At 46.0% G+C, this 23,218-nt stretch overlaps 1 protein-coding gene across 4 annotated transcripts in view; it reads right to left on the bottom strand.

Moving 5' to 3' along the window:
* Positions 1-4,563: 4,563 nt before the first annotated feature.
* The window catches only part of FAM219A (family with sequence similarity 219 member A), a 141,829-nt gene continuing 123,174 nt past the window's right edge, over positions 4,564-23,218 (bottom strand). For 2 of the 4 annotated variants that reach the window (XM_048849260.2, XM_048849258.2), the window contains exons 4-6: positions 22,527-22,607; positions 22,059-22,113; positions 4,564-19,091 (exon numbers count right to left, since the gene is read on the bottom strand). In XM_048849260.2, the coding sequence (XP_048705217.1) occupies positions 18,933-19,091; positions 22,059-22,113; positions 22,527-22,607 (295 nt within the window). In that variant the 3' untranslated portion in view covers positions 4,564-18,932. The remainder of the gene's footprint in view (positions 19,092-22,058; positions 22,114-22,526; positions 22,608-23,218) is intronic. The other 2 variants (XR_007356560.2, XM_048849259.2) reach the window with 2 other exon arrangements.

Here is a 23,218-nt window from a genome sequence, read left to right as displayed (position 1 = left end):
AAAGGGAAGTCCAGAGTGTTACTTCCTTAGCTCAAGTTGGAGCTTTTGCTCTTTGGTGCTTACGAGCCCTTTTGTCTGACCCAGTAAGGCCATTCTTATGTTCTTATGACCCTGTGTTTAATCCGCACTGAGGAATTCTCTCTCTGATCATTACTGACCATGGTATGCCTCAAGGATAGTTGAACTACAGTGCTGTATTAAGTGTTTAACATTAACAGAGATTCCAACGTCCACCCGAACTGAGGAAGAAGAATGGGTCCATGGGAAGGAATGTGACTTACTCTTAGGCAGTGCAAGTTTAACTTTAAAGCTAGATCATCCTCTCTGGGTCTTACCTCAATGCTTTGCTTCAGATGCTGGGAAGAAAGCTGGAGTCGGTGGTATTGATACAATATTAATGGATGTTAGCCTGGCCCTATCCAGTGCTGGGCTGACTGCAGACCTCTTCCATTTATCACTGTTGGCTTCTAAACCATCCGTTAATGAGTGGAAACAAAATGTTTGTACCAAGCAATCCAAGCAAGAGGAAATTGAGAAGGAAATGCAATAATTATCGACTCATTTTCAGGCTGCTCTCTACTTCCACCAAGGTTTCAGACAAATCCATGACAACTGACTTGAGTTTGCTAATGCAAATTGACGGCATTTTAATGAGTGCTTGAGCTAAATTTCACCCTAAGCACTTTTAGTGCCTGTGAAAGGTAGAATCATAGAATATCAGGGTTGGAAGGGACTCCAGAAGGTCATCTAGTCCAACCCCCTGCTCGAAGCAGGACCAATTCCCAGTTAAATCATCCCAGCCAGGGCTTTGTCAAGCCTGACCTTAAAAACCTCTAAGGAAGGAGATTCTACCACCTCCCTAGGTAACGCATTCCAGCGTTTCACCACCCTCCTAGTGAAAAAGTTTTTCCTAATATCCAATCTAAACCTCCCCCACTGCAACTTGAGACCATTACTCCTCGTTCTGTCATCTGCTACCATTGAGAACAGTCTAGAGCCATCCTCTTTGGAACCCCCTTTCAGGTAGTTGAAAGCAGCTATCAAATCCCCCCTCATTCTTCTCTTCTGCAGGCTAAACAATCCCAGCTCCCTCAGCCTCTCCTCATAAGTCATGTGTTCTAGACCCCTAATCATTTTTGTTGCCCTTCGCTGGACTCTCTCCAATTTATCCACATCCTTCTTGAAGTGTGGGGCCCAAAACTGGACACAGTACTCCAGATGAGGCCTCACCAATGTCGAATAGAGGGGAACGATCACGTCCCTCGATCTGCTCGCTATGCCCCTACTTATACATCCCAAAATGGTCTCCCACAGTATTCTTGTCAGCAAGTTAAGGAAGTATGGGCTGGATGAATGCACTACAAGGTGGGTAGAAAGCTGGCTAGATTGTCGGGCTCAACAGGTAGTGATCAATGGCTCCATATCTAGTTGGCAGCCGGTATCAAGTGGAGTGCCCCAAGGGTCGGTCCTGGGGCCGGTTTTGTTCAATATCTTCATAAATGATAAATGGGACAGAAGAACCCAATGCACAGCTACAGACTAGGGACTAGGGACCGAATGGCTAGGCAGCAGTTCTGCGGAAAAGGACCTAGGGGTGACAGTGGACGAGAAGCTGGATATGAGTCAGCAGTGTGCCCTTGTTGCCAAGAAGGCCAATGGCATTTTGGGATGTATAAGTAGGGGCATAGTGAGCAGATCGAGGGACGTGATTGTTCCCCTCTATTCGACATTGGTGAGGCCTCATCTGGAGTATTGTGTCCAGTTTTGGGCCCCACACTTCAAGAAGGATGTGGATAAATTGGAGAGAGTCCAGCGAAGGGCAACAAAAATGATTAGGGGACTGGAACACATGAGTTATGAGGAGAGGCTGAGAGAGCTGGGATTGTTTAGCCTGCAGAAGAGAAGAATGAGGGGGAATTTGATAGCTGCTTTCAACTACCTGAAAGGGGGTTCCAAAGAGGATGGCTCTAGACTGTTCTCAATGGTAGCAGATGACAGAACGAGGAGTAATGGTCTCAAGTTGCAGTGGGGGAGGTTTAGATTGGATATTAGGAAAAACTTTTTCACTAAGAGGGTGGTGAAACACTGGAATGCGTTACCTAGGCAGGTGGTAGAATCTCCTTCCTTAGAGGTTTTTAAGGTCAGGCTTGACAAAGCCCTGGCTGGGATGATTTAACTGGGAATTGGTCCTGCTTTGTGCAGGGGGTTGGACTAGATGACCTCCTGGGGTCCCTTCCAACCCTGATATTCTATGATTCTATGAAATGCCATTGGCCTTCTTGGCAACAAGGGCACACTGCTGACTCATATCCAGCTTCTCGTCCACTGTCACCCCTAGGTCCTTTTCCGCAGAACTGCTGCCTAGCCATTCGGTCCCTAGTCTGTAGCAGAATAATAACTCGCCAGCCTGAAGTCCTCTATTTAAGACTCAGTAGGACCTTGTCCAGACAGTTGCACTGTCAGCTTCCCTGACATATGCCTCCTCCCTGACCTAGTCTGACCACTTCTATGGATGAGAAGGAAGGTCAGGCTCTGTGTTGCTGACAAGGGGTCAGTTCGTGCCAATTCTGATGGTGCTTCCTGTGATCTAGTCACTTGTTCGCTGGGAAATGGGCTTAGACCTACCAATTTTTTCTACATAAGCCTTCAGATAGCCATGAGACAGCAGGAACTTCCAGTCAGGGCTGGGTACACACTGGTAGGCCCTTCAAAACTACAGCTTTCACATGTTATTCATTAGTTTGCTCCACCCGATCATTTGCTATGGATATCAGGACCATTAATCGTTAGTTTGCTGGGGTGTAAGATTAGTTTGGGTTTCTCCTGCCAATAGCAATAAGGTTAAATATTACCTTAACGAGGGAAACAAATTATTTTAGAATAATCTAAGAGCCCATCAACACCACCCCAACACTAGCCCCATTGGCTGATTCCACAACATTCCAATTTCCTGCAGCTGCAGGAAGAAAGAGATGGGGGGTAAAATTCTCAAAAGTGCCTAAATCCTATTTACTTTCAATGAGCTTGAGGCTCTTAAGTGTCTAAGTCCCTTTAGAAAGTGGGACCTGGACACTTTTGAAAGTTCTACCCTAGGATTTAGAACCTAACCCAGGTCTTTGCATGGCACTGAAAAGGACTCTAACCACTAGGACATCAGGCTTGCTGGCGAGTCACATATTAATGATCTCCATGATGCAGAGTTTGGCTTTCCCAGTGCAAAAAGTTCTTGGAGGTAGTGCAAACAGTGATGCCTCCTGCAGGTGCTGAGGGGTTAGCCTGCTTTGGACTCGTAAGAAGAGTCACTTGTTGTATATTCAACTGGATTACACGGTGTTTAGAGAGACAACGCAGGTAAGGTAATATCATTTATTGGAAGATATTCCCCTATCAACCGTGTCTCTCTTACATCCTGGGACCTACATGGCTACAACAACACTGCAAACAGAGATTAGGGCAACTCTAAGATTGAGTTGGGGTTGGTCCTGCTTTGAGCAGGGGGTTGGACTAGATGACCTCCTGAGGTCTCTTCCAACCCTGATCTTCTAGGATTCTATGAACACTGTTCTAGTTGTTTTATTTCTGTGTCCAAAGTAGGGGCCAATTTGGGACATGAAGCGAAGATAACTAGTCCTATCCCTGTTTTAAACCAGGACTTGGACTACTAAGGAAATGTATCCACCTATCCTTTCTAGGGGGAGAGAGTGTATTTTGCTGGAAACGTACCAAGTGATGGTTGCTGCCTCAGCAAATGTATCCCGCCCAGATAGATAGATGAGCAGTGACTACCCCTGCTGGGCCAAACTTCTTAATAAACACCACAAAGAAAAAATTGTGTCTGTGTGGAAAAGAAAACGACAGGGTGGATTTTCTTCTCCAGAGAGAGAGCCTGTGAAGAGAAGCACTGAACAGCCCCAAAGCTCTCAACCTAGGGTGACCAGACAGCAAATGTGAAAAATCGGGACGGGGTGGGGGGTAATAGGAGCCTATATAAGAAAAAGACCCAAAAATCAGGACTGCCCCTATAAAATCAGGACATCTGGTCACCCTATCTCAACCATGCAGGAAACTGATCACATGAGACAGACCCACTGGATCCCAAACGTGGATTCTCACTCAGTGCTTCGGAAGAAAGTGAAAATTCTGTGGTCCCTGCCAATATATCCCTGGGGGAAGTTCCTTCTTGAGCCAGAGTCTGGAGACCAGCTGAATTTGTGAGTGAGCATTTCCATGGTTAGATATCTAATCCCATTTCAATCCCATTGTTCACTTCCCTCTTCTAACTCTGTCAGTAGCTCCTGGGGCAGAACACTCTGGAGAATGCTCTAACTACAGCTTTTATGGTCTGAGTTGTCTTTAGAGGTCTAAGTCTTTATTATGAGTTCTGGGTTCTCAGCACCATCAAAATCAGGCTCTAGTCATTGCTAGTGGTAGTGGGCACAACTGATATGTTTAGATACTGGGAAGCTAATGTTGTTTTAAAGAAACATATATGTCGTTACCACTGTTGCTATCCTCTCACCTCTTCCAACAGCCAGCACGGTTATTTCCAATGAAGGACGCAGGTTTCATATGTATGCTTTTTAATATTGTTAATTCTGTTACACTACACACAACCAGTAACAATGATAAATACTGCAATGGAAATGTTAAAAAAATATTATACATGTTTCATGTTTTCCAAAAAACACATTTTAAAATAAATTAATGCATAAAACTGACCGTAAAAAAAAAAAAAAAAAAAACACAACACAACGGATCTGTTTAAGGCAATACTCTACACAGACGGGAGTGGAAATACACCAGTGTGCTACAGGTTCTGAACAGGAAAGGAAAATTAAAACCCATTCTTTAGAAGATACGGGCTGACACTTCCAGAGTGGAAATAAACCAAAACTAGAAAGAAACCAAATTGCCAAGTGAAGCGTGGCATTAATATGCCTGGCTGTGCCAAATGACTAGCAGTTTCTTAACGTGGAACAAGGCCAAGCTATGAAAATCATCTCTTCTTCCTAATTAAATGATTGGTTAGGCTGAACCCTACACTTAATGCCATTTTGTATTTGGCAGTTTCAGCTACATTTCACTACATCCGAGAGCCAGACAGGGATGGATATTCATCTCTTGGTCTGAGACCAATGGAGAGGTCAGGAGTTCTCTCCATGAGAAGGAAATTCCATTTAACTGATCCAAAAAAGAGTTCAATTCCAGTGACCCACAAACACCTCCTGTCGTCCGCTGCCTCAGACTTCATGCAGTGAATTGATATCTTGGGAATGCTTTGACACGGTTTTTAATGCAGAGCACAAGGTTTACCTTCAGGATGGGTCTAGACACAGTAAAGAGTTGAGCTCTCCTATACTTCTGTACTCATAAACAATGGAGATCAATACAACACTGCTGAAAGCAGAGGCCTGTTTAATTCCACAGAAGGAAAAAAACCACCACTACAAACCACTGTACTCTGTGACCCATTGTATAGATACAGCCAAGGTATTTGCCATTTTGATGAATGCAAAGGCTACACACCTGCCTGGGTAGGACTCTGCCACATCAGATTAATCCTGGGTATTAATTAACCCTGCAAGTTGGCCATTTTGAGGTTAACAAATAATCTTAGTGCAAAAAAATCCCCCTCTCCTGCCACAAAATAAAAAGGAACAGTAGCCACTTTCTGTCAGCTTCTGTGGGTGGATCCTCGTCAACTGTAGCGTATGCAAGAAGGGCAATGCCAGATCTCACCTATATCGACCAAATACATTTCTAGTAAGGTGCATGTCCGCAAGGTGCCGGTGGGCCTTCTGGAAGATGGCAAGAGACTTCTACACTACCCCTTTAAAGTACTTGAAGATGATTACCTATATATATATGTGTGTGTGTGTGTGTGTGCGTCCGCGTGTGTATTCAGATAAAGAAGGTTAAAAATAGAGGGGAGAAAAAAACCCAATGAATAAACTAAAACTAGTGACGGTCAACAATTTTTGCCGCTCAACTATCTTTGCCATCTTGGATTTGGGTGGGAAAGGAGGCAGAACTGATCTGAGAGTCATTTGGATACAACAGTCTATGTCATTCATCACTAGTTCATATGAAGAAAACAAGGAGAGGTGTGAATGGAGGGTGTGTGCAGTATAACAAGGCTTGCAATTCTAGAGCTAACCACTGGACACGGATACCAAAGTTTACCGGTTACAACTAGTTATACGTTTACAGTTGCTGCTGCTGTTTTCTCCCCTTCTGCCCCGTTCCTTGGCTGATTCTCTGGTTTTGGGAAGCTGTAGCTGTTTCACACGATGGTCAGCATCCTATCTCCTGCTCCACCCCATCACACAGAGCACAAGGTGACTCATCTACAGTATGTACAATGAGATTTGCAAGTTGCATGTTACCGCACAGAACGACATTGCATGCAAGATGACTCCTGCTTTCAGAATTCTTTAGAATGCTATTAAAATGGCGGTTCGTTTCCTTCTTTAAAAGGCTCAGTAATCCCTGCGCAAGGAGTAAAAAATGGTTAAAAATGTGCAAAAAAACCTTTCCACTTCTTCTCCTTTATAGAGACTTAAGAGTTTTCATGAGAGCCTTCTAACCACGAAACTACAACCTTACCCGGAAGTCTGCTTTCCTTGCAGGGCACATCAAGATGGGTTATGACATAGCATAGCAAGTGGCTAACTGGTTGACCATTCACCATGCATCTCGATCATGGGACCTACAAATACATGTGAATACCACCTGTGCTACGGAGAGAGGTAGGTCTGACTCCTGGAGTTCAGATCTGTGGTCAAACTTCCTCTGAATCCAAAGGGCTTTGGATCCTGTGCTCTGGTTCAGATCTGTCTCTAGTATTGCTTAAGAGAAAGCAACACCCCTCATTTGCACAGCAGCATCCTAAAAGTTGAAAGGCTTTTTGTGCATTTAATTTAAGGTCTCGATTAAAATCAGCATTTCAGAGCTGCCGGCTGCTACGCTGCAGAAAAGTAACCTCATCTGTGACTGGAACAATGTAAGGCCTCGATGTCAGGTAGGAGCCAGCTGTCAATATTGGTTGCTTAGTTTGATTCTTTAACCTTCTGCAGATGTTAGCTAACTCCTGCTTGGAACCTGTACTTGGGACTTTGCTCATGAGCCGGCAGTGCCTGGGCCAGCTGGATAGCACACAGCGCCCAGGGGAGGAAGCTCCCTGTATCACTCTAGTGACGTCTCGGATTTACTCCATGAACAGCCTGGAAGGGAGAGATGTACATCTCTTCTGCCCAAAGGGTGTTCTCATGACTCAGCCTTTGGGGCTGAGAGGAAAGGGAAAAATGAGTAGGAAACATCTCCCCTGCAGAGGAAAAACCTTAGCATGAAGGAAGGATGACAACTGCTTGTAATCCAACGTTCATTTTTTCCACCACCTTCATAGCGAGAAATTCATTATCACATGAAAGTAATAATGACATGAGCCCACACCAAGAGCCGGATCCAAATCTCCCTGAACTCTGCGAAGTCTGGATCTGGGTCAGAACTTTGAAGTTTGGACCCATCTAACACAGAGCACAAACTTGGAATGCCAAGCCAAGTGGCTGCAGCAGCCGTTCATGGGAGAGGCGAGCAGGGTCCGTTTTAATGCTGTGCTTCTTTTATACATGGGGAAGTCAGACATGAAAGAACCACCAGCCTGAAACTCAAGGCCTTTGTATGCCTTGTATTTCAATTGGATCCTCTGCTTCTATAAAGCCAGTGGTGACTCTGCCTTACTCCATGGATGGGAGAGACCGATGTTCAGTTAGCCATTGTAACCATCACAACACATTACACAGGAGACATCCCCAGGGGACTGAGTTTGCTGGATGGAAATCAAACCTGGTTCCTGCCACTCCACCATCAATTTGTTTGTAGGCTCTCCCTGTGGCCTAATGCCCACTTTAATTTGCCTTGATTTGCCAACTGCCAGGACTGGCTACACCCCCACAAGGTATTGGATGCCAATGCACCTGGGCCATTATCTGTGCGAGCTTTTCAATACAAGTAATTTGCGATAGGTTGAGCAGAGACAGCTGGGAGGTGGGGGATGCTAAAAGCCCAAATGCACGTCAGCTGGAAAGTAACTGGTAAAAATTGATTCCTTTATCCTTTTGGAAGGAGTAGGGAGACTGAGGTGACTGGGATAGAGAGCAGGAATTCCAGTTAAATACAGTCTGGGCATCAGAACAATGCAGTATCAGGAAGAGCAAAATCAAATGAGTAACCATGGAACAAACGTCCCTACAGGGAATGGGACTTATCTCACTGCTGCACTTCCTGGGTGCTTTTGTTTTTCTGGTGCCTGTTGTGGTGGTTTCCAGTGACATGTCTGAGACAGCCGCATTGCAATAAAGGCTGCATTGTACCTTCCCCTCGCTTGATGTAATTCCACTGCTTAGATCATAATTTGTTACTATGGAAATAGCTGCATCACAGACCAGGGACTATCAGCAACACACACTTGTTCCAAACGCAAACCCATCTTGCACTAAGGCATGTCACTAGAGGAAAAGATGGAATCGGACCTGTCACTAGCTCCCACAGGTAAATCCCACTGGATTGGGAAGATCCTGGGAGCAACTGCCACCTGCGGCTGCAGGAGAAGGCTGCGACACACGTTGATGGCAAGGTGGCCAAAAGGAGCAGCCAAAATGCAGCCTGCAGCTCCCAAAGTCGCGGTGTTCTATGACTACCTTCCCTTTCATACAAAAGTGCAGCTCCCAGGAAATCCCAGAAGTCCCCGAGTGCAATGTTCCAGCCCAATGTGATACTCTTTAGTTTGACTCATGCTGAGATCCTGCAGTCTGCACAGGCCATTGCAATCTCCTTCACTTAATCCCAAACAGCTGGCAGACCTTTGGCCCCCCAGCAAGCAGCCAGCGACATTCTCAGTTGGACACAGTTCGGGTGCTGCTGTCCGATGGATGTCACAGACTCCAAGATACCAAAGAGATGGGTGAGAGGAGAGACGCTGACACCCAGGCTCAAGGATGGTTCACTACTCTGTGTCAGCTGTGCGTGTTAGGCCTGACAAACTCACCACACCTAACACATTGTTGTCATAATTTGTATCTAAAAGTATACAAACTGGTAACATGCTGGTCCTGAAAATCACTGTGTGGTGTATGCACAGTAAACCCACAAAGGGCTTTATAAGACACATGCCACAAAAGTGTTCTGAACATGTATTTGGCCTGCGGTGTTTGAGCCACGCCTGTTCCAGACAAAGGAATGTGGTTCCACTTACTTGAATGTGTCTCCCATGTCATTTAGGCAAGATGTGACCAAAGACAAGGAAAAGGACATTTACAGACAAGGTAAATAAAGCGCTCAGGAGAGCAAGCTGGACAAGATGACACTTAATCTCAACATGGGGTTGAGAAAGCACCCTCCAGGAAGCCTTCCTGCCTCTTGAAGCAGGATGAATGAACTGTGGGATGACAGCCTGGCATCTACACCACGGCAGGAGAGAGAAGCTTGGGCTGCGCTGACTTTTCAAAGAACACATTTCAAAGGTTTACTGGGGCTATAAAGACAGGGTGGGTGAACTTTAAACAATAAGTAATTGAAGGAACTGATTGGGTATAATATCATTGTATTGTAAAAGTGTAGCAAGCAAGGTCTTTCAGGAAAGCCTGTGACACACTGGTGATTAATATCAGTGTGAAATGTATTCATTAGCACTACATGAGGGATTATGGATATTCACTGCCATTATCCTTTAAAGTCTGGGACCAAACACAGGGAGAAATAGGTTTTCTCCCAGACAGGAGGGAAGGTATCAGCCTGTTTCCAATGCAAATTAAGTATTATAGAATCAAAACAATGGAAATCCTATTTACATTTGAATCAGAGATGGCATGGGAAGTCAACTGGAAGGGAAGACCAGCATGGATCCTTCCCACCTCTTGTAACAGGGTCAATGAATTCTGGGAGAAAGCAGCAGAAACAGGAAGCCATCCTGGTAGCCACCACAGAATGTTGGATCCTTCAACCAAAGCAGCTGAAGTCCCCGAGAAACCTGCTTAGGGAAAGACTGTAACTTGCTGAAGTTCAGTTTCAGTCTCAGAAGCACATTTTTACTTTCGTTTGCTTGTAACACTGAAAACTATGACTTTTTGTTTAATACACGTGTTTTACTTCTACTATAAATCCAGTTTAGTGCTGTGATTGAAAGAAGAGTGTTTGTGAAACCCCAGTTAAATCGATGGGCTGCTCTTTAAAGGAGCAATGAACAATAACATCTGTGTGTCCAGTGAGAGGGCTGGACACTGCAGGGGAATGTCTCTAGGGAACTCGGGAGCTGGGGTTTGCTGTTGTTACCTGCAAGGCCAGGTTTGGACTGGCAGAGTCCTGAAGAGTTTGCTGGCAAGGCAGACAAGCTGGTGTGTCAATTGTCACACAGCTTAGCAGTAGGCAGACTCACACTTGTGGAGGCTGAGAGGGGTATCACAGTAACTCATAATTCTGGGGACCCCAGCAAATTGCCACCCTGGTGTAGTGGACACTACAGGGCAGACAATGTGGGGAACATTTGGGACTGGAGGGTGTTGGGGGTCACCCTGCAAAAAGTAGCTGGGCACTGGAAGCCAGGGTATAACCTGCAAGCTTGTAGGCTGGCTGTTGGGATCAGGGTTGTCAAACACAGCTTTGAAGGCACCCAGCGTCGCAGGGCAGATGGTGACATAACCCCCCCCGAGACGTGGTTTCACATTTTTTGGAAACTGCCTTTATCACTGCAACTTACCTTACACAACACAAAGGAATGGGCTTAACGTTTGAGCTTCAGGTACCAGCTTCAGGTACCACCGAGCCCCACAGAAAAGAGCAGGTGCCCGTATCCTGTCTGTCGGAGATGCTCCCCTGTTAGTTTGTTGTAGACTGTTCCAGTTCACAGTGCTTTTAGGCTAAGCCACTGGCCTTTCTGGGTCTGGATTTGTCTGGTTATGAACGCTGTCCCTGCCGTGCTCACATTCGCCGTTCTGGGAACACAGGCCGGATTGCCTGATGAGACGCAGTTCAGAGTCTGAAGCAAACCCTCAGACGCAGGGAACCACAGCGTGAAAGAGGCCGTGCTTTCAGCGAAGGCGAGCAACAGAGTCGTTATCTCCCAGTGCCACTACGCCCTCCCATGAGGGGCACACACAGGCCTCAGCACCAGCAACTGACTGACTTCGATAGGAGTCTAAACTGGGAGGAGTGGTAGATACGCTGGAGGGGAGGGATAGGATACAGAAGGACCTAGACAAATTGGAGGATTGGGCCAAAAGAAATCTGATGAGGTTCAATAAGGATAAGTGCAGGGTCCTGCACTTAGGACGGAAGAACCCAATGCACAGCTACAGACTAGGGACCGAATGGCTAGGCAGCAGTTCTGCGGAAAAGGACCTAGGGGTGACAGTGGACGAGAAGCTGGATATGAGTCAGCAGTGTGCCCTTGTTGCCAAGAAGGCCAATGGCATTTTGGGATGTATAAGTAGGGGCATAGCGAGCAGATCGAGGGACGTGATCGTTCCCCTCTATTCGACATTGGTGAGGCCTCATCTGGAGTACTGTGTCCAGTTTTGGGCCCCACACTTCAAGAAGGATGTGGATAAATTGGAGAGAGTCCAGCGAAGGGCAACAAAAATGATTAGGGGTCTGGAACACATGAGTTATGAGGAAAGGCTGAGGGAGCTGGGATTGTTTAGCCTGCAGAAGAGAAGAATGAGGGGGGATTTGATAGCTGCTTTCAACTACCTGAAAGGGGGTTCCAGAGAGGATGGCTCTAGACTGTTCTCAATGGTAGCAGATGACAGAACGAGGAGTAATGGTCTCAAGTTGCAGTGGGGGAGGTTTAGATTGGATATTAGGAAAAACTTTTTCACTAAGAGGGTGGTGAAACACTGGAATGCGTTAACTAGGGAGGTGGTAGAATCTCCTTCCTTAGAGGTTTTTAAGGTCAGGCTTGACAAAGCCCTGGCTGGGATGATTTAACTGGGAATTGGTCCTGCTTTGAGCAGGGGGTTGGACTAGATGACCTTCTGGGGTCCCTTCCAACCCTTATATTCTATGATTCTAGGAGTTATGGACTCGGCACTGCGTGAGCTTGTAACATACCACACCACACCCACACCCCAGAGGACCTTTACAGTTACTACCCTCCACTAGGCTCCTATATCACAAAAATCTAAACAATGTAACCCATACCGCCCTCCCCAAGGCCCTGCCTGGGAAGCTCCATACACTGCTCTATTTATACAGGGGTCAAGGGCAGGAGAAAGAAAAGCACTCTCCTGAATCCTGGTGTCCGCTCTGAAGGGAAGTCAGGGGTGGCGCAAGGATGAGTTAACTTTGAGTCAAATGCCGGGCATACGGTGATGGCCCGTATGTGCTGCATCAAGCAATGCTCAGATGACAAGGCAAATTGACTTCTGCATAGCAGCAGCCATATTCAGTGCGGGTTTGGAGGAAGAATGGAAGGTGAAGGGAGTGCCCAGAGAGTGAGAGCGAGCAAGCCTGAAAGCCAAGAGAGGGAGGAAAGTTTGAATTTATACTTTAAATTGTTACATGCACAGAAAAAACAACACAGGAAGCTTCCCACGGAAACTCCCTCACAGATCAGATCTGCTGCTGTGCTGCTCATTTCCACCATTTGGTCAATTCATCCAACTTGACCTCCCCCACGCCGGTACATCCACGTGCCCTCTTCCGCGCCTTCATCCTGCTGACGATGGACAGCGCTGCCAGGCTCTCAGACATGCTCCCACATTCCACGCAGCTGGAGCAGCAGTAGCCAAGACCTGGGCAGCCAGCTTCGCGAGTGCCAGCTGCTCTATAACCAGGAAAGGCACCCCTGCCAAACAGCTCTCCCCAGTGTGGTTTTATCTCGATTAGCCTCCACCCTGAGGCCTTCTGGTACATTGCAACATCAGAAGCCGCTACATAAAGGGACGGGGAGCTGCACCGCTGCTCTTTGTGGATTTGGATTTTTAAAAGAAATCTGACAGTTTTAAATTCACCTGTCATCTCTAGCACCTTTCGCCAAAGGATCCTAAAGCACCCGACAACGATAAACGCAGCCTCACCACCCCTGTGAGATAGAATTATAGCCCTGGACAGAGGCAAGGTCACAGCAAGTGTGTAGCAGAGGTCAGGACACCACTCTGCTCATTAAGATTATTAGCGGATTTTCTGTAGTTAGCATCTTTCATCCCCCGTTGGCTTTCGGGTTGGTTTCCAGTGCGTGCGCAGCAAGCAAGATTTGCATCGTGCCTGTAACAGCCCCTTACTGAAGCAGATTAGTTTGGACAACCAGGACCTGCCCTAAGCTTAAGAAGGCACTTGGCAGCACCCCCAATCACTGCCTCCTTTTCTCCTCCCACCAACCCACCTGGCGCTCATCTGGGTCCTGTCCTCTTTCAAAAGCTTCTTCCTCGTTTCTGCTCAGTCATGTACAGCAGCAGCTTATTTATCAAGCCTCCCAGACTCCTTTGCACTAGCTGCAATGGGACCTCAGAACAGGTGCCACAACCACCATGACACAAGGATTCTGGGGAGCAACGGAGCTATGAAGGTGCAAGCCGGGATGCAGCTGAAGAGAAGCCAACACCCCCTCTGGGATGGGGGAGCTGGAGGGCAGATACAGAAGCTGAAGAGAAGCAGTCTGGCCTACCCTGTGGGTAAGCCCAACTAGCCCAGTGCTATTCTGGCAAGTCCAGTCAGTGGGGACACTGCTTCACTGCTACCCCTGCCAGACCTATTTATTCAGGCTCTAGGCAGGCACAGACAAGACAGCCAAAGTAGCACATCAGACCCAAAGGCACATGGGCTGACAGAATAAATATGCTGGCAAAAAGGGCAGAGGAAGAGATTACAGAGACGAGCCTAGCTGGAGGATACTACATCTAAAATACAATCCAGATAAGTAATGGGGCAAGCAACATACGTCAGAGAAGGACTCGGCGGGTTCTCCCTCCGTGAGGATTGGCTTCATAGCTGGGAAAACATCTCATCAGACAAGCTTAGGGCCAGTGGCCTAGTTAGATGACATCAAGCTTCCTTCCTTCCAAAGATCTCCATACACGTACCTGCAACATGGAAAAAGGGCACCAGGAGGACTGAAGCAGGGCTACTGGCTAGTGGACCAGGAAGCCCCCTCCGCTCCATTTTCCAGTGTGCAGTGCTAAGTTAGTGCAGTGGTTGAGAAGCTTGTGAGCCAAGCTCATTACAAGATGACAGCAGTTTGTCAATCAGCTAAGATTCCCTCTCTCCCCCCCCAGCTCAACTTGACTCCCCTGCCCTCCCTTCCTGACTCCAAAAGATTTCTCCACCTTTTTACTGCTTCTAAAAACCCTAAGAATTCCTGTCACACCCCCTCTTCCTTTTGAGATGGTATTTGGCTCCTCTCCAGAGCTTCGTAATGCTGCTCTGATCAATAGCCTCTACAGTGCTCCTAGACCCTGATGGTCCAGGGCACTGGACATGGAGATCCTCAGAATAGGGTTGCCAACTCTGACTGAAGCTATTCCAGGAGATTCCACCCTCCCCGCCCCCAACCTGACAATGTCATTTTCTTAAAATATCCAATTAAAATCTCCCAAATTGCTTTCAGTAGTCACCGGGCAATTGATGCCGATTCCAGGCCAATCCTGGAAGGTTGGCAACCCTACTTCAGACTATGTGACAGTTCAGTGCATCAACTGAATTCTTCTACATGATCACTTTTGGTGGCATTTAAGTGGAAGAAGAGTCAGACTAGAATGAATCTGAATCATCCCATTTTGGACACTATATAGCAAGACATTGTGCTAATGGAAGATAACTTGGTCCCAACCGGCCCTGCATCCAGTCACATACTAGGATATACAGGTGCTTAGATACAAGGATGATCAGTATAGGTGACTCACAAATACTGAGGGTAGACAGAACTTTACAGTGGGTTGGTTGAGTATATATTCCTTCAAAGGGAGCAACGCACCACACACAGACTGTTACTTGCTCATCCCAGTGTGGCAGAAATGTAGAGATTCCCTATTTATGGTGTTAATCTTCGGAAACGGGGCAGTCTTCATCCCAGACGGCGAGCCAAATCTGTACGCTGAGGCCTCACATACTCGAGTCAATATGGAAGTTAACACCTGATAGACAGGAAGGGTTGTGATCAAATTCCGTTGTTTTATGGTGACAAATTAAGAATCCCAATATGCATCAAGCAGAGGGGCTTTGATTTTAGAGGCATCAAGTGGACATAAATTTGTGGGGCCCAAGAGTCAATATAAGAGAATTTTCCAAATTGTCAGGCAAACAGCATCTGTGTGATAATTTCAGCAAATGGGGACACAGGCTTTCGCCCTGTGTGGAGTTGTAATGTGGCCCTCGAGGGTTTGGGATTGGAAGATGGGACTTTTGATAAAGTCAGACTCTTCTCGAGAACGCCAGGTGGTTTAGTGGGACTAGTCACCTTGAAATAAGGGATGCATCGGGATATCAAGTGCTCTCGTTCAAGCAGTCTGCTGGCACGAGAACACTCTGGCAGGTTTATGAATGTGTTCTCCAGCTGAAGTGGAAAGTGAGGGACATCCTCCTGTTTCTTCCCTCGTCTCCTGGGGCTGAGAAACAGCACCACAGAATCACCAGGTACATTGCCAGGAACTGTTGGCATAGTTTAATCCCCTTTGAGTGGCATGAGATAAGAGAAGCCATCCACTGAACCCAAAGTTTGGGACATGAGGCCATGTAGGGAGAGCCAGGCTCAACTAGCCATTTTTCAGATTAATACCCCTCCCCAACCTTCCACCATAGTTTTTTTTTTTTTTTTCTCTTTTTTTTGTTTTTAAAGCAACAAGTTCATATTCTGCACAAGAAACTGTAGTGGAGCAGGATTATTGGTCAACTTTCTATAATAGCCACGTGTGCATTTTCTCAATGCATTTCCTGAATCCAACCCTACATTGATAACTGCTTTTCTTTCTACCCTGTCTAGTTTATCCCCCTGGTGAAATACATGGACACAAAGCATAGAGTGAGGAGAAGCCAAAAGTTTCCATTTTATGGATCTGTACTGATCATGCTAAGCCAGCTGTTTGTACAACCAAACCCCTTTGCGAATGGGGAATGAAACAAACTCAGCATGTGATTTCCTTACATCTGTAGAAAGCACCCGTCATGTAGCATGGTTTGTAGATCCCATGAAAGTACTTGTAGTGTAATTAATATTTAAACATAGTCTTCACCTCCCTCCTATCTTCCCCAAACACTGAGCATCTCTCTCACACAGATCCTAAAGGGTTAAACTGGAAGCATGTGCTTATTTCACAGCCTAAAAGGTGGGGTGTGTGTGTGCTGGGGGTGGAGTGGGGTGGACATTTGGGGCGGGAGGCTGAAAAAAATTTAAACCAGAAGAAATAAAAGCATTTGTTCCTGCTAACTTGGGGCAACAGTCATCACATCAGCAGGTGAGGTCTCTTCTTTAATATGGTGGGGCAGCCTATGAAGACTATTAATCCCAGCATGCAGTGCTCCATCTTGAGCTGCATACCAGCCTATGAAGACTATTAATCCCAGCATGCAGTGCTCCATCTTGATCTGCATACAAGCTCACGCTTGGTACAAGGACAGGGGCTTTGCATGCCGGGACCTGTAGTCTGGCACAGGCCATGCCATTGTATTTAAATACAAAGTAGATGCAGAGCTCTGGGGCACCAGACCCCTTATAGGCAATGCTCCCAGTTGGGCAAAATTTGAGCAGCTGTGCTTGACATGATGAACACTGCCCCAGAGGATGAATATGATGAAGATGTTGGTGTTCGTATGAATACTTCACTATGTAGTCCCAGTCTATAAAGTTTTAGTCAGCAGTCTGAAAGCCTGTATTAATATAGCCCTTTAAAGGGACACTGTCAAATAATTTTAGTTCAGAATTTGACCTTTTTTTTTTTTTTTGGGTAAGATTTAGCCACATTCCCCACTCATTACGCCCAAGAATCAAAAGCCAGCTTGTCTCTACACATATTGTTTTCTGAGAGCTCCTCTTCTGCCTAGTTATTCCCAAAGTGGAGCATCATTTCTGCTGGCATCATAGATGAAATGGGCACACAATGGCTGACGATTTGTGCTTCTCTAGAAACGTTTGGGAAAACTTCCACCTCAATAGTTGCCAAGTGATTAAAAAGGGCTAGATCAATAGGGGAATATTTGGTTTCCAAAAGTCTCGGAGGATTTGCAAAGGGCAGTTAGCACTTACAGATGTAAAGTGCTATAAACAACTGCAACTTATCCTCACAATGCCCTGTGAGGTAGGTAAGTATTCTGCCATTTTACAGATTGGGAAAACACAGTTTAAGTGATTTGCTCAAGGCCACCCCAGCGAGTGGTGGAGCTGGGATCTAGAACCTAGGAGCCCCTGTGCTCTAATCCTGTGCTCTGACCACTAGATTATGCAGCATCTTGCCATACACAGAGTAAAAGCCAACAACGATTAAAGCTATTAAAAGCAGCTGACAGTGTCCTTTTAAAGATTCAGTTGACTGCATCTAACTTTTACGCAAGGATTTTATATTCTCCAGGAAGATGAAATTTAAGCATATGTGTTGCATTCTGAAGAAATTCCCAGAAGAAGTTTAAACTGGAAAAATGGTTTCGTTTTCCTCCAATATTTTCATCGCCAAAACCTGAAGCAAGCACTAAAAGCAAGGTTGGCAATCTTTGTCCCTCCTGACAAAGCAGAAGAATATGCAGTTTCCTGAACACGTACAGCATTGTGCAAAGACAACTGTTCCTTCACTACTGGCACAGCCGTAACACAAGCTACGGCTGGCTCAGAATAGGGCAGAGGTGGGATGACAGCAGTTTCCCTTGTGCGTCTCATGATGGGAACCTGCTCAATCCTCTTGTTGCTGGAAATTGCCTATCCTACGAACATATGGCAACACTAAATGCACAGAAGTACAGTGTCGGTAAATCTCTTCTGTAGGAACTAAGAGGCTCAAAGTCAAGATAACATGAACCTCTGTGTACTGTAAAAACCATGTGCTTTCTTCAACTCGCTTTTTTGGTACTGATGTTAAGACTGTATCATTATGATTCTTCTTAGGTATATACATATTTTTTACTAAAATGGACAAGGACTGCGATTTTTGCCAGCAGCTGGGCCCCAAAAATTCCCCTTAAACATTGGAGGCAAAACCCAATAAATATGACTGGATTGAATTAATGGATATGATATGTTTACTTCTGGGAGTAAAATGAATCCAGGAGGGGCATGGATGGATTGTGAACAGAATTGTATCTGTTTGGTGCTAATCTCATATGGAAATAACAGTAGGTTACATCAGATCTGTGACATGACAGTCCAAGTAAAGTTTGGTATTAACCCAGAATGAAATGCCACTTACATGTTCTGTTTGTGTGTAACTGATTCCTAGGGTATATTAATCCTTGCCAGCAGCACTGCCATAGTCTAGAATACTCCACTCTGTTCCTATTCAGGTACAATTTTGGTTGGCACAAACTGATCAGTTTCAGTGAATGAATTAAAAATTGACCTTTCCCCAGGTTAGAAAGACCTTACATCTTAGACTCAGTTGAACTCACAGTTGGATTAGTTGTGACGGATAGGATTAACTGCAGCCACATCTGATCCTTCTCAATCCAGTACATCCACCTTACAAACCATACCCAGAGCCTGCCCAGACCCAGGGATCACTGGACCCGTTTGCATTAGCTTCCCAGACCAGCCGATTGCTCAGGCTCCAGCATGGCGCTTGGAGCAGCTTATGTCTGTTAACCATAGCTTAAAATAACTCATCGATCAATCATAAAATGGAGTTTTGGTTTCTCCTGGCTCCATGAACACAAAGAGGTGCACGTCCTACCATAGGAGGAAGCAATGGCTGTTAAGTTTTACAGTTATAGTGGAAAGCACTGATCACTGCCTGCCGTCCTCATTACTGGATGTGGCAGGCGGTGGAGGAGGTGGCTTGGCAGCACATGCAGGTGGGGTTGACTGATTTAGGGGGGATTAGGTCGAGGTCCTCATCGTCTGGGATCTCATCTAACCGATAGCCATCCTTTAGCAGCTGGATGTTCAAGTCTTGGTTGATCTGCTGCAGACAAAGAGACAAACAGTCAAATACTTGAGACTCCCTGCCCCCCAGTGGTGCAGAATGGGAGGATGTTTCCTGAACATGTGACATATTTGACTTCCATTCCCAGCTGCCAAACATCCCAGCAGTGAAAAATATCCCACCAGAGTCACAGCTGCATCCCCAGGTGCCACACACTTTCAATTCCCTCTCAACTCAAACAAGAGGCCTGGAACGCTTCCAAATGCCCTCCGCCCACCACCACTGGACCAAAGCAGACTTCCTTCCCAGCTGTCAGGAGTTCAATTCCAGACCCCTTTTCTGCTGCTAAAAGCCTCTCGCTTTCCCTGCCTCACCGGGTACACCTACACTGGAGTGGGAGGTGTGATTCCCAGCTGGGGCAGATATACACATACTAGCTTTGATCGAGGGAGGGTGCTAAAGATAACAGTGTAGCCGCAGCAGCATGACTGGTGGCTTGGTTAGCTGCCTGAGTACGTTCTCTAGGGTCTTGGACAGGATTATGCGCGGGTGGCTAGCCCATGCTGCTGCCGCTACGCTGCTATTTTTAGTGTGCTAGCTCGATCATCAAAGCCAGTGCATATATGTCTCCTCGAGCTGGAAATTACTCCAGCAGCTGCAGCGTAGAGGTAGTCAGAGGCTATGTCTACACTACCGCCAGATCGATGCTCCGGCGATCGATGCACCGGGGGTTGATTTAGCGGGTCTAGTGAAGACTCGCCAAATCGACCGCAGATTGCTCTCTGGTCAACACTGGTACTCCACTACGAACGAGAAGAGTAAGGGAAGTCGACAGGAGAGTGTCTCCCATCGACCCAGTGCAGTGTAGACACCGCAGTAAGTCGACTTAAGCTACGTAGCTGGAGTAGTGTAACTTAGGTCAACTTACTGCGGTAGTGTAGACATAGCCAGAGTGATAAGTGGCCACGTGAGCTTATCAAGTCTCGTGCATTACTTTAAGAGCTCCTGAGCTTCGAACTTCAAACGTGGGCCCCAGCACAGGGCTGGCTGCCTGGCAAACTGCACGGCGAGCGCAGGGAGTTCTGCACAACGAGAGAGCTGCTAATTGAGGCTGCATGATGCCACTGTATATTTTTTTCTTGGAGGAAGGGAAAAAAAGGATGAGAGGGAGGATGGCTGCCAGTGGAAAGAACTCTACTCAGTGCAATTCTGGTCCACCTGTTGGCAAGGGGGTTGCCCCCTCTGGTTCGTTAGTGCAGAGTTTAATTCTAAAATGTACCATTAAAATAAGAGTTTCCGAGGGAGATGTCCTCCTAACCCTGCTTTTAACAAAAGTTTTTTTTATTTAAAAAAGGGGGGGCTTACTGCTCAGAGCTTGCCAAGTATGAACCGAGAGTGAGTCCCCGAAGCCAACACGCGTACACGACGAGTACTGTCTCAAAAGTACACCACTCTTTAGAAAAGTATATTTGAGTTTCTCATGCAGCAATAAGGAGCCAATATTTATACTGCACCTTTCACAAATAAATAGTTCCATGAACTATGCACAGGGGTTTATTGCAGCCATCTCTACGTGCAGCCATGTTGTGGGACAAACCGCTCTTCTTTACCAATGCACAAAAGCAATGTACAGCAGCTTAGGCCAGCAAGTGAAGAATATTGTATCGAACTGAAACTCCAGGAGATGCTTGCAATAAAGGAGAGCTGGAATTGGGCCAGGACACCAGGACTCAATCCTCACCTCTTTAAGAGAGTGCGGGGAGACTTTCTTTTTTACATCTTAGATCTTGACTATGCAGGGAAATCGATCGAAACAGCTCCCAATGTGGACACACTGATTCCGAACCAAGAGTGTCCACATGATTCCAGAACAGCTATAGTGCTATAGTGCTTTAAATTTGCACCCTACCTTATTCCCGAATAACTTCCCTGTGCAGACAAGACCTTGTTAAAAAAAAAAAAAAAAGAACCTCCAGCAGCACAGCACCTCACACCAAGCAGGGGCATTGTGTTAGCATTGATCCAGAAGGAAGAGCTACTGAAATCATCACCACTACCCATGGTCCATAGGTGTTCCTTTGAGGTCTCCCGATTCAAATACTGATCTGGCCTGGCCTTGCTTAGCTGACCAGATCTGACTGCACGACTGTAACAGCGTGCTTTGTTTGGGGACCCAGATACATTCCAGATTTCTTGACTTGACCCTGGCTCCCAGCTGTCTCTTGAAGGTTTGATTTTGGTTTGCCCAAAGAAAGGATTGAAGGAGAAGCAGTTTCCAGTGGCCTCCATGTGAAAATGGGCTGCCCAACACTCTAAGCGTAATTTGATTCTTTAGTTGGGGAAAATATGGACCAGTGGCTGAGCAATTGATTCACTACAGATGTTTGAAATGTAGTAGGAAATAATGTTGAAGAATCAACCATACTGAACTCTCAGTCTTTTCCAAAAAGGAAGAGATAGCAAGAACTTCTATACAGGTTCTTCTTGGAATTTCCCTTGCCCCAGTTTTGTGGGGGCCTGATCACAATGCACAAAGTGACCCTGACATTCACAGCACATGTCAACATTCCTCTTATATAGACAGCTCTGAACAACCACTACTGTGGCATCCCAGGGACTTCCTGCACTTGTACGCGTCAGGTGGATGGCTATCAAGTCTGCCATTGCCTCCAATCTAGCACGTTTGCCTCTGTTGTGCCACGGCACCGTATATTGGAGGTCTGCCAGCATGGAATGCAAATTCTGACAACTATGGGATAAAACTTCAGCAGTGCTAAGATCACACGTGAGACCATCCCGTGGGGAAAATTATGCCTATCTCAAATGGATGAGTGGAGAAAGCCAGTTAGCTCAGCGAGGGGAGAAGCACCTGCCATCTTAAAAAAAAAAAAAATGAATCTTGGAATAAAGTGTTGCTACTAAATTCTTTGCCCAGCTCCATTTTGGAGTTTCTTGCTTCGATAATTAGTATCTATGGCAAGGCAGGCAGAAAAGATTGTAACTCACCTCAGCTGAAGAATATCCTGAAGAGGAATATCTGGACATGTCAAAGTCATCATCACTGTGGGGAAGACAAGATACAGCAAGGGGAAGGAAACAGTTAAAGAGCCTTGTTCTCTCTTTAGCGTCTTGCCTCTCTGTATTTTGTCCCTATCGTGAATCTTAACACCAAGCACAGAGAAGTTTATATACGTATGCAGCAGCTTTCATCAACACATCTCAAAGTACTCTACCTGCCCCAGTTTTAAAAAGTCTGAAAATGAATATTTGCATACCCATTTCACATCTATGGAGACAGGCAGACAGGTTAAGAGACCTACCCAAGGTCACAGTAAGTCGGTAGAAGCACGAGCACGAGTGGTGCAAGCAGGGGCCTGGGAGCTCAAGATTCCTGAGTTTCAACACTACACTCCTTGCAAGAAACAATGCAAGATACTGATATACAGTCTTACTGTTAATTAACACTTTTCATACCTGTCTGTATCCAATGCTACCAGTGGCTTTTCATCTGGGCTCTGATCTAACGATGAATAGCCTTTATTGGGAACAACCAGCCTGAAAGAAGTAAAATTTTCCATTAAGCACAAAATTAAACTCAGAACCATTTAACACGTGAGAGAAAGTCCGAATGTAGCTAGGCTATTGGAGGGACCGTTCTCATTCCACAGAACGTCATTTTCTTTGAACAATCCTGTCTTGTTCATGAAATTGTTTAGATTGAGAGTGGTAGAAAGAAATAATAGATATGCCAGTAACTCATTTTTTTACAGTGAAATGGAACCAAGATTTGTCTCTAGTTAGCTGCCAGGCCAGTTTTCGCAGACGACTGAGCTAGCCGTGTCTTGGAAGCGCACTCCTCCCACACGGAAGGATACAGCTGGTACTTTCTCGTGTTTCAGTCTGGTGGACGTGTTCCACTAGGATTGCTTGTGATGTACAAATGCTTTTTGGTAGCAGTAAAGGGATTACATTAGCCAATAAGCAAATGTAATGAGGAGCCCTCAGAAGGCAGTGGCCGTGAGTACCCCTGATATTTGATATGGGTGACTTTCTGGCCTTATGGAACTTAGCCCTTGTCCACCTGAAACGGAGATGTTTACATGAGGAAATCATTAGATAAAACTCAGGAGATTTACCAGGCCATTCATAGTAATTAATCTGCCAAG

This window comes from Caretta caretta, chromosome 5 (assembly GCF_965140235.1).
Source record: "Caretta caretta isolate rCarCar2 chromosome 5, rCarCar1.hap1, whole genome shotgun sequence".
NCBI lineage: Eukaryota > Metazoa > Chordata > Testudines > Cheloniidae > Caretta > Caretta caretta.
Note: the sequence above shows the minus strand (reverse complement) of the source record. Positions and strands in the feature narration are given on the sequence as shown.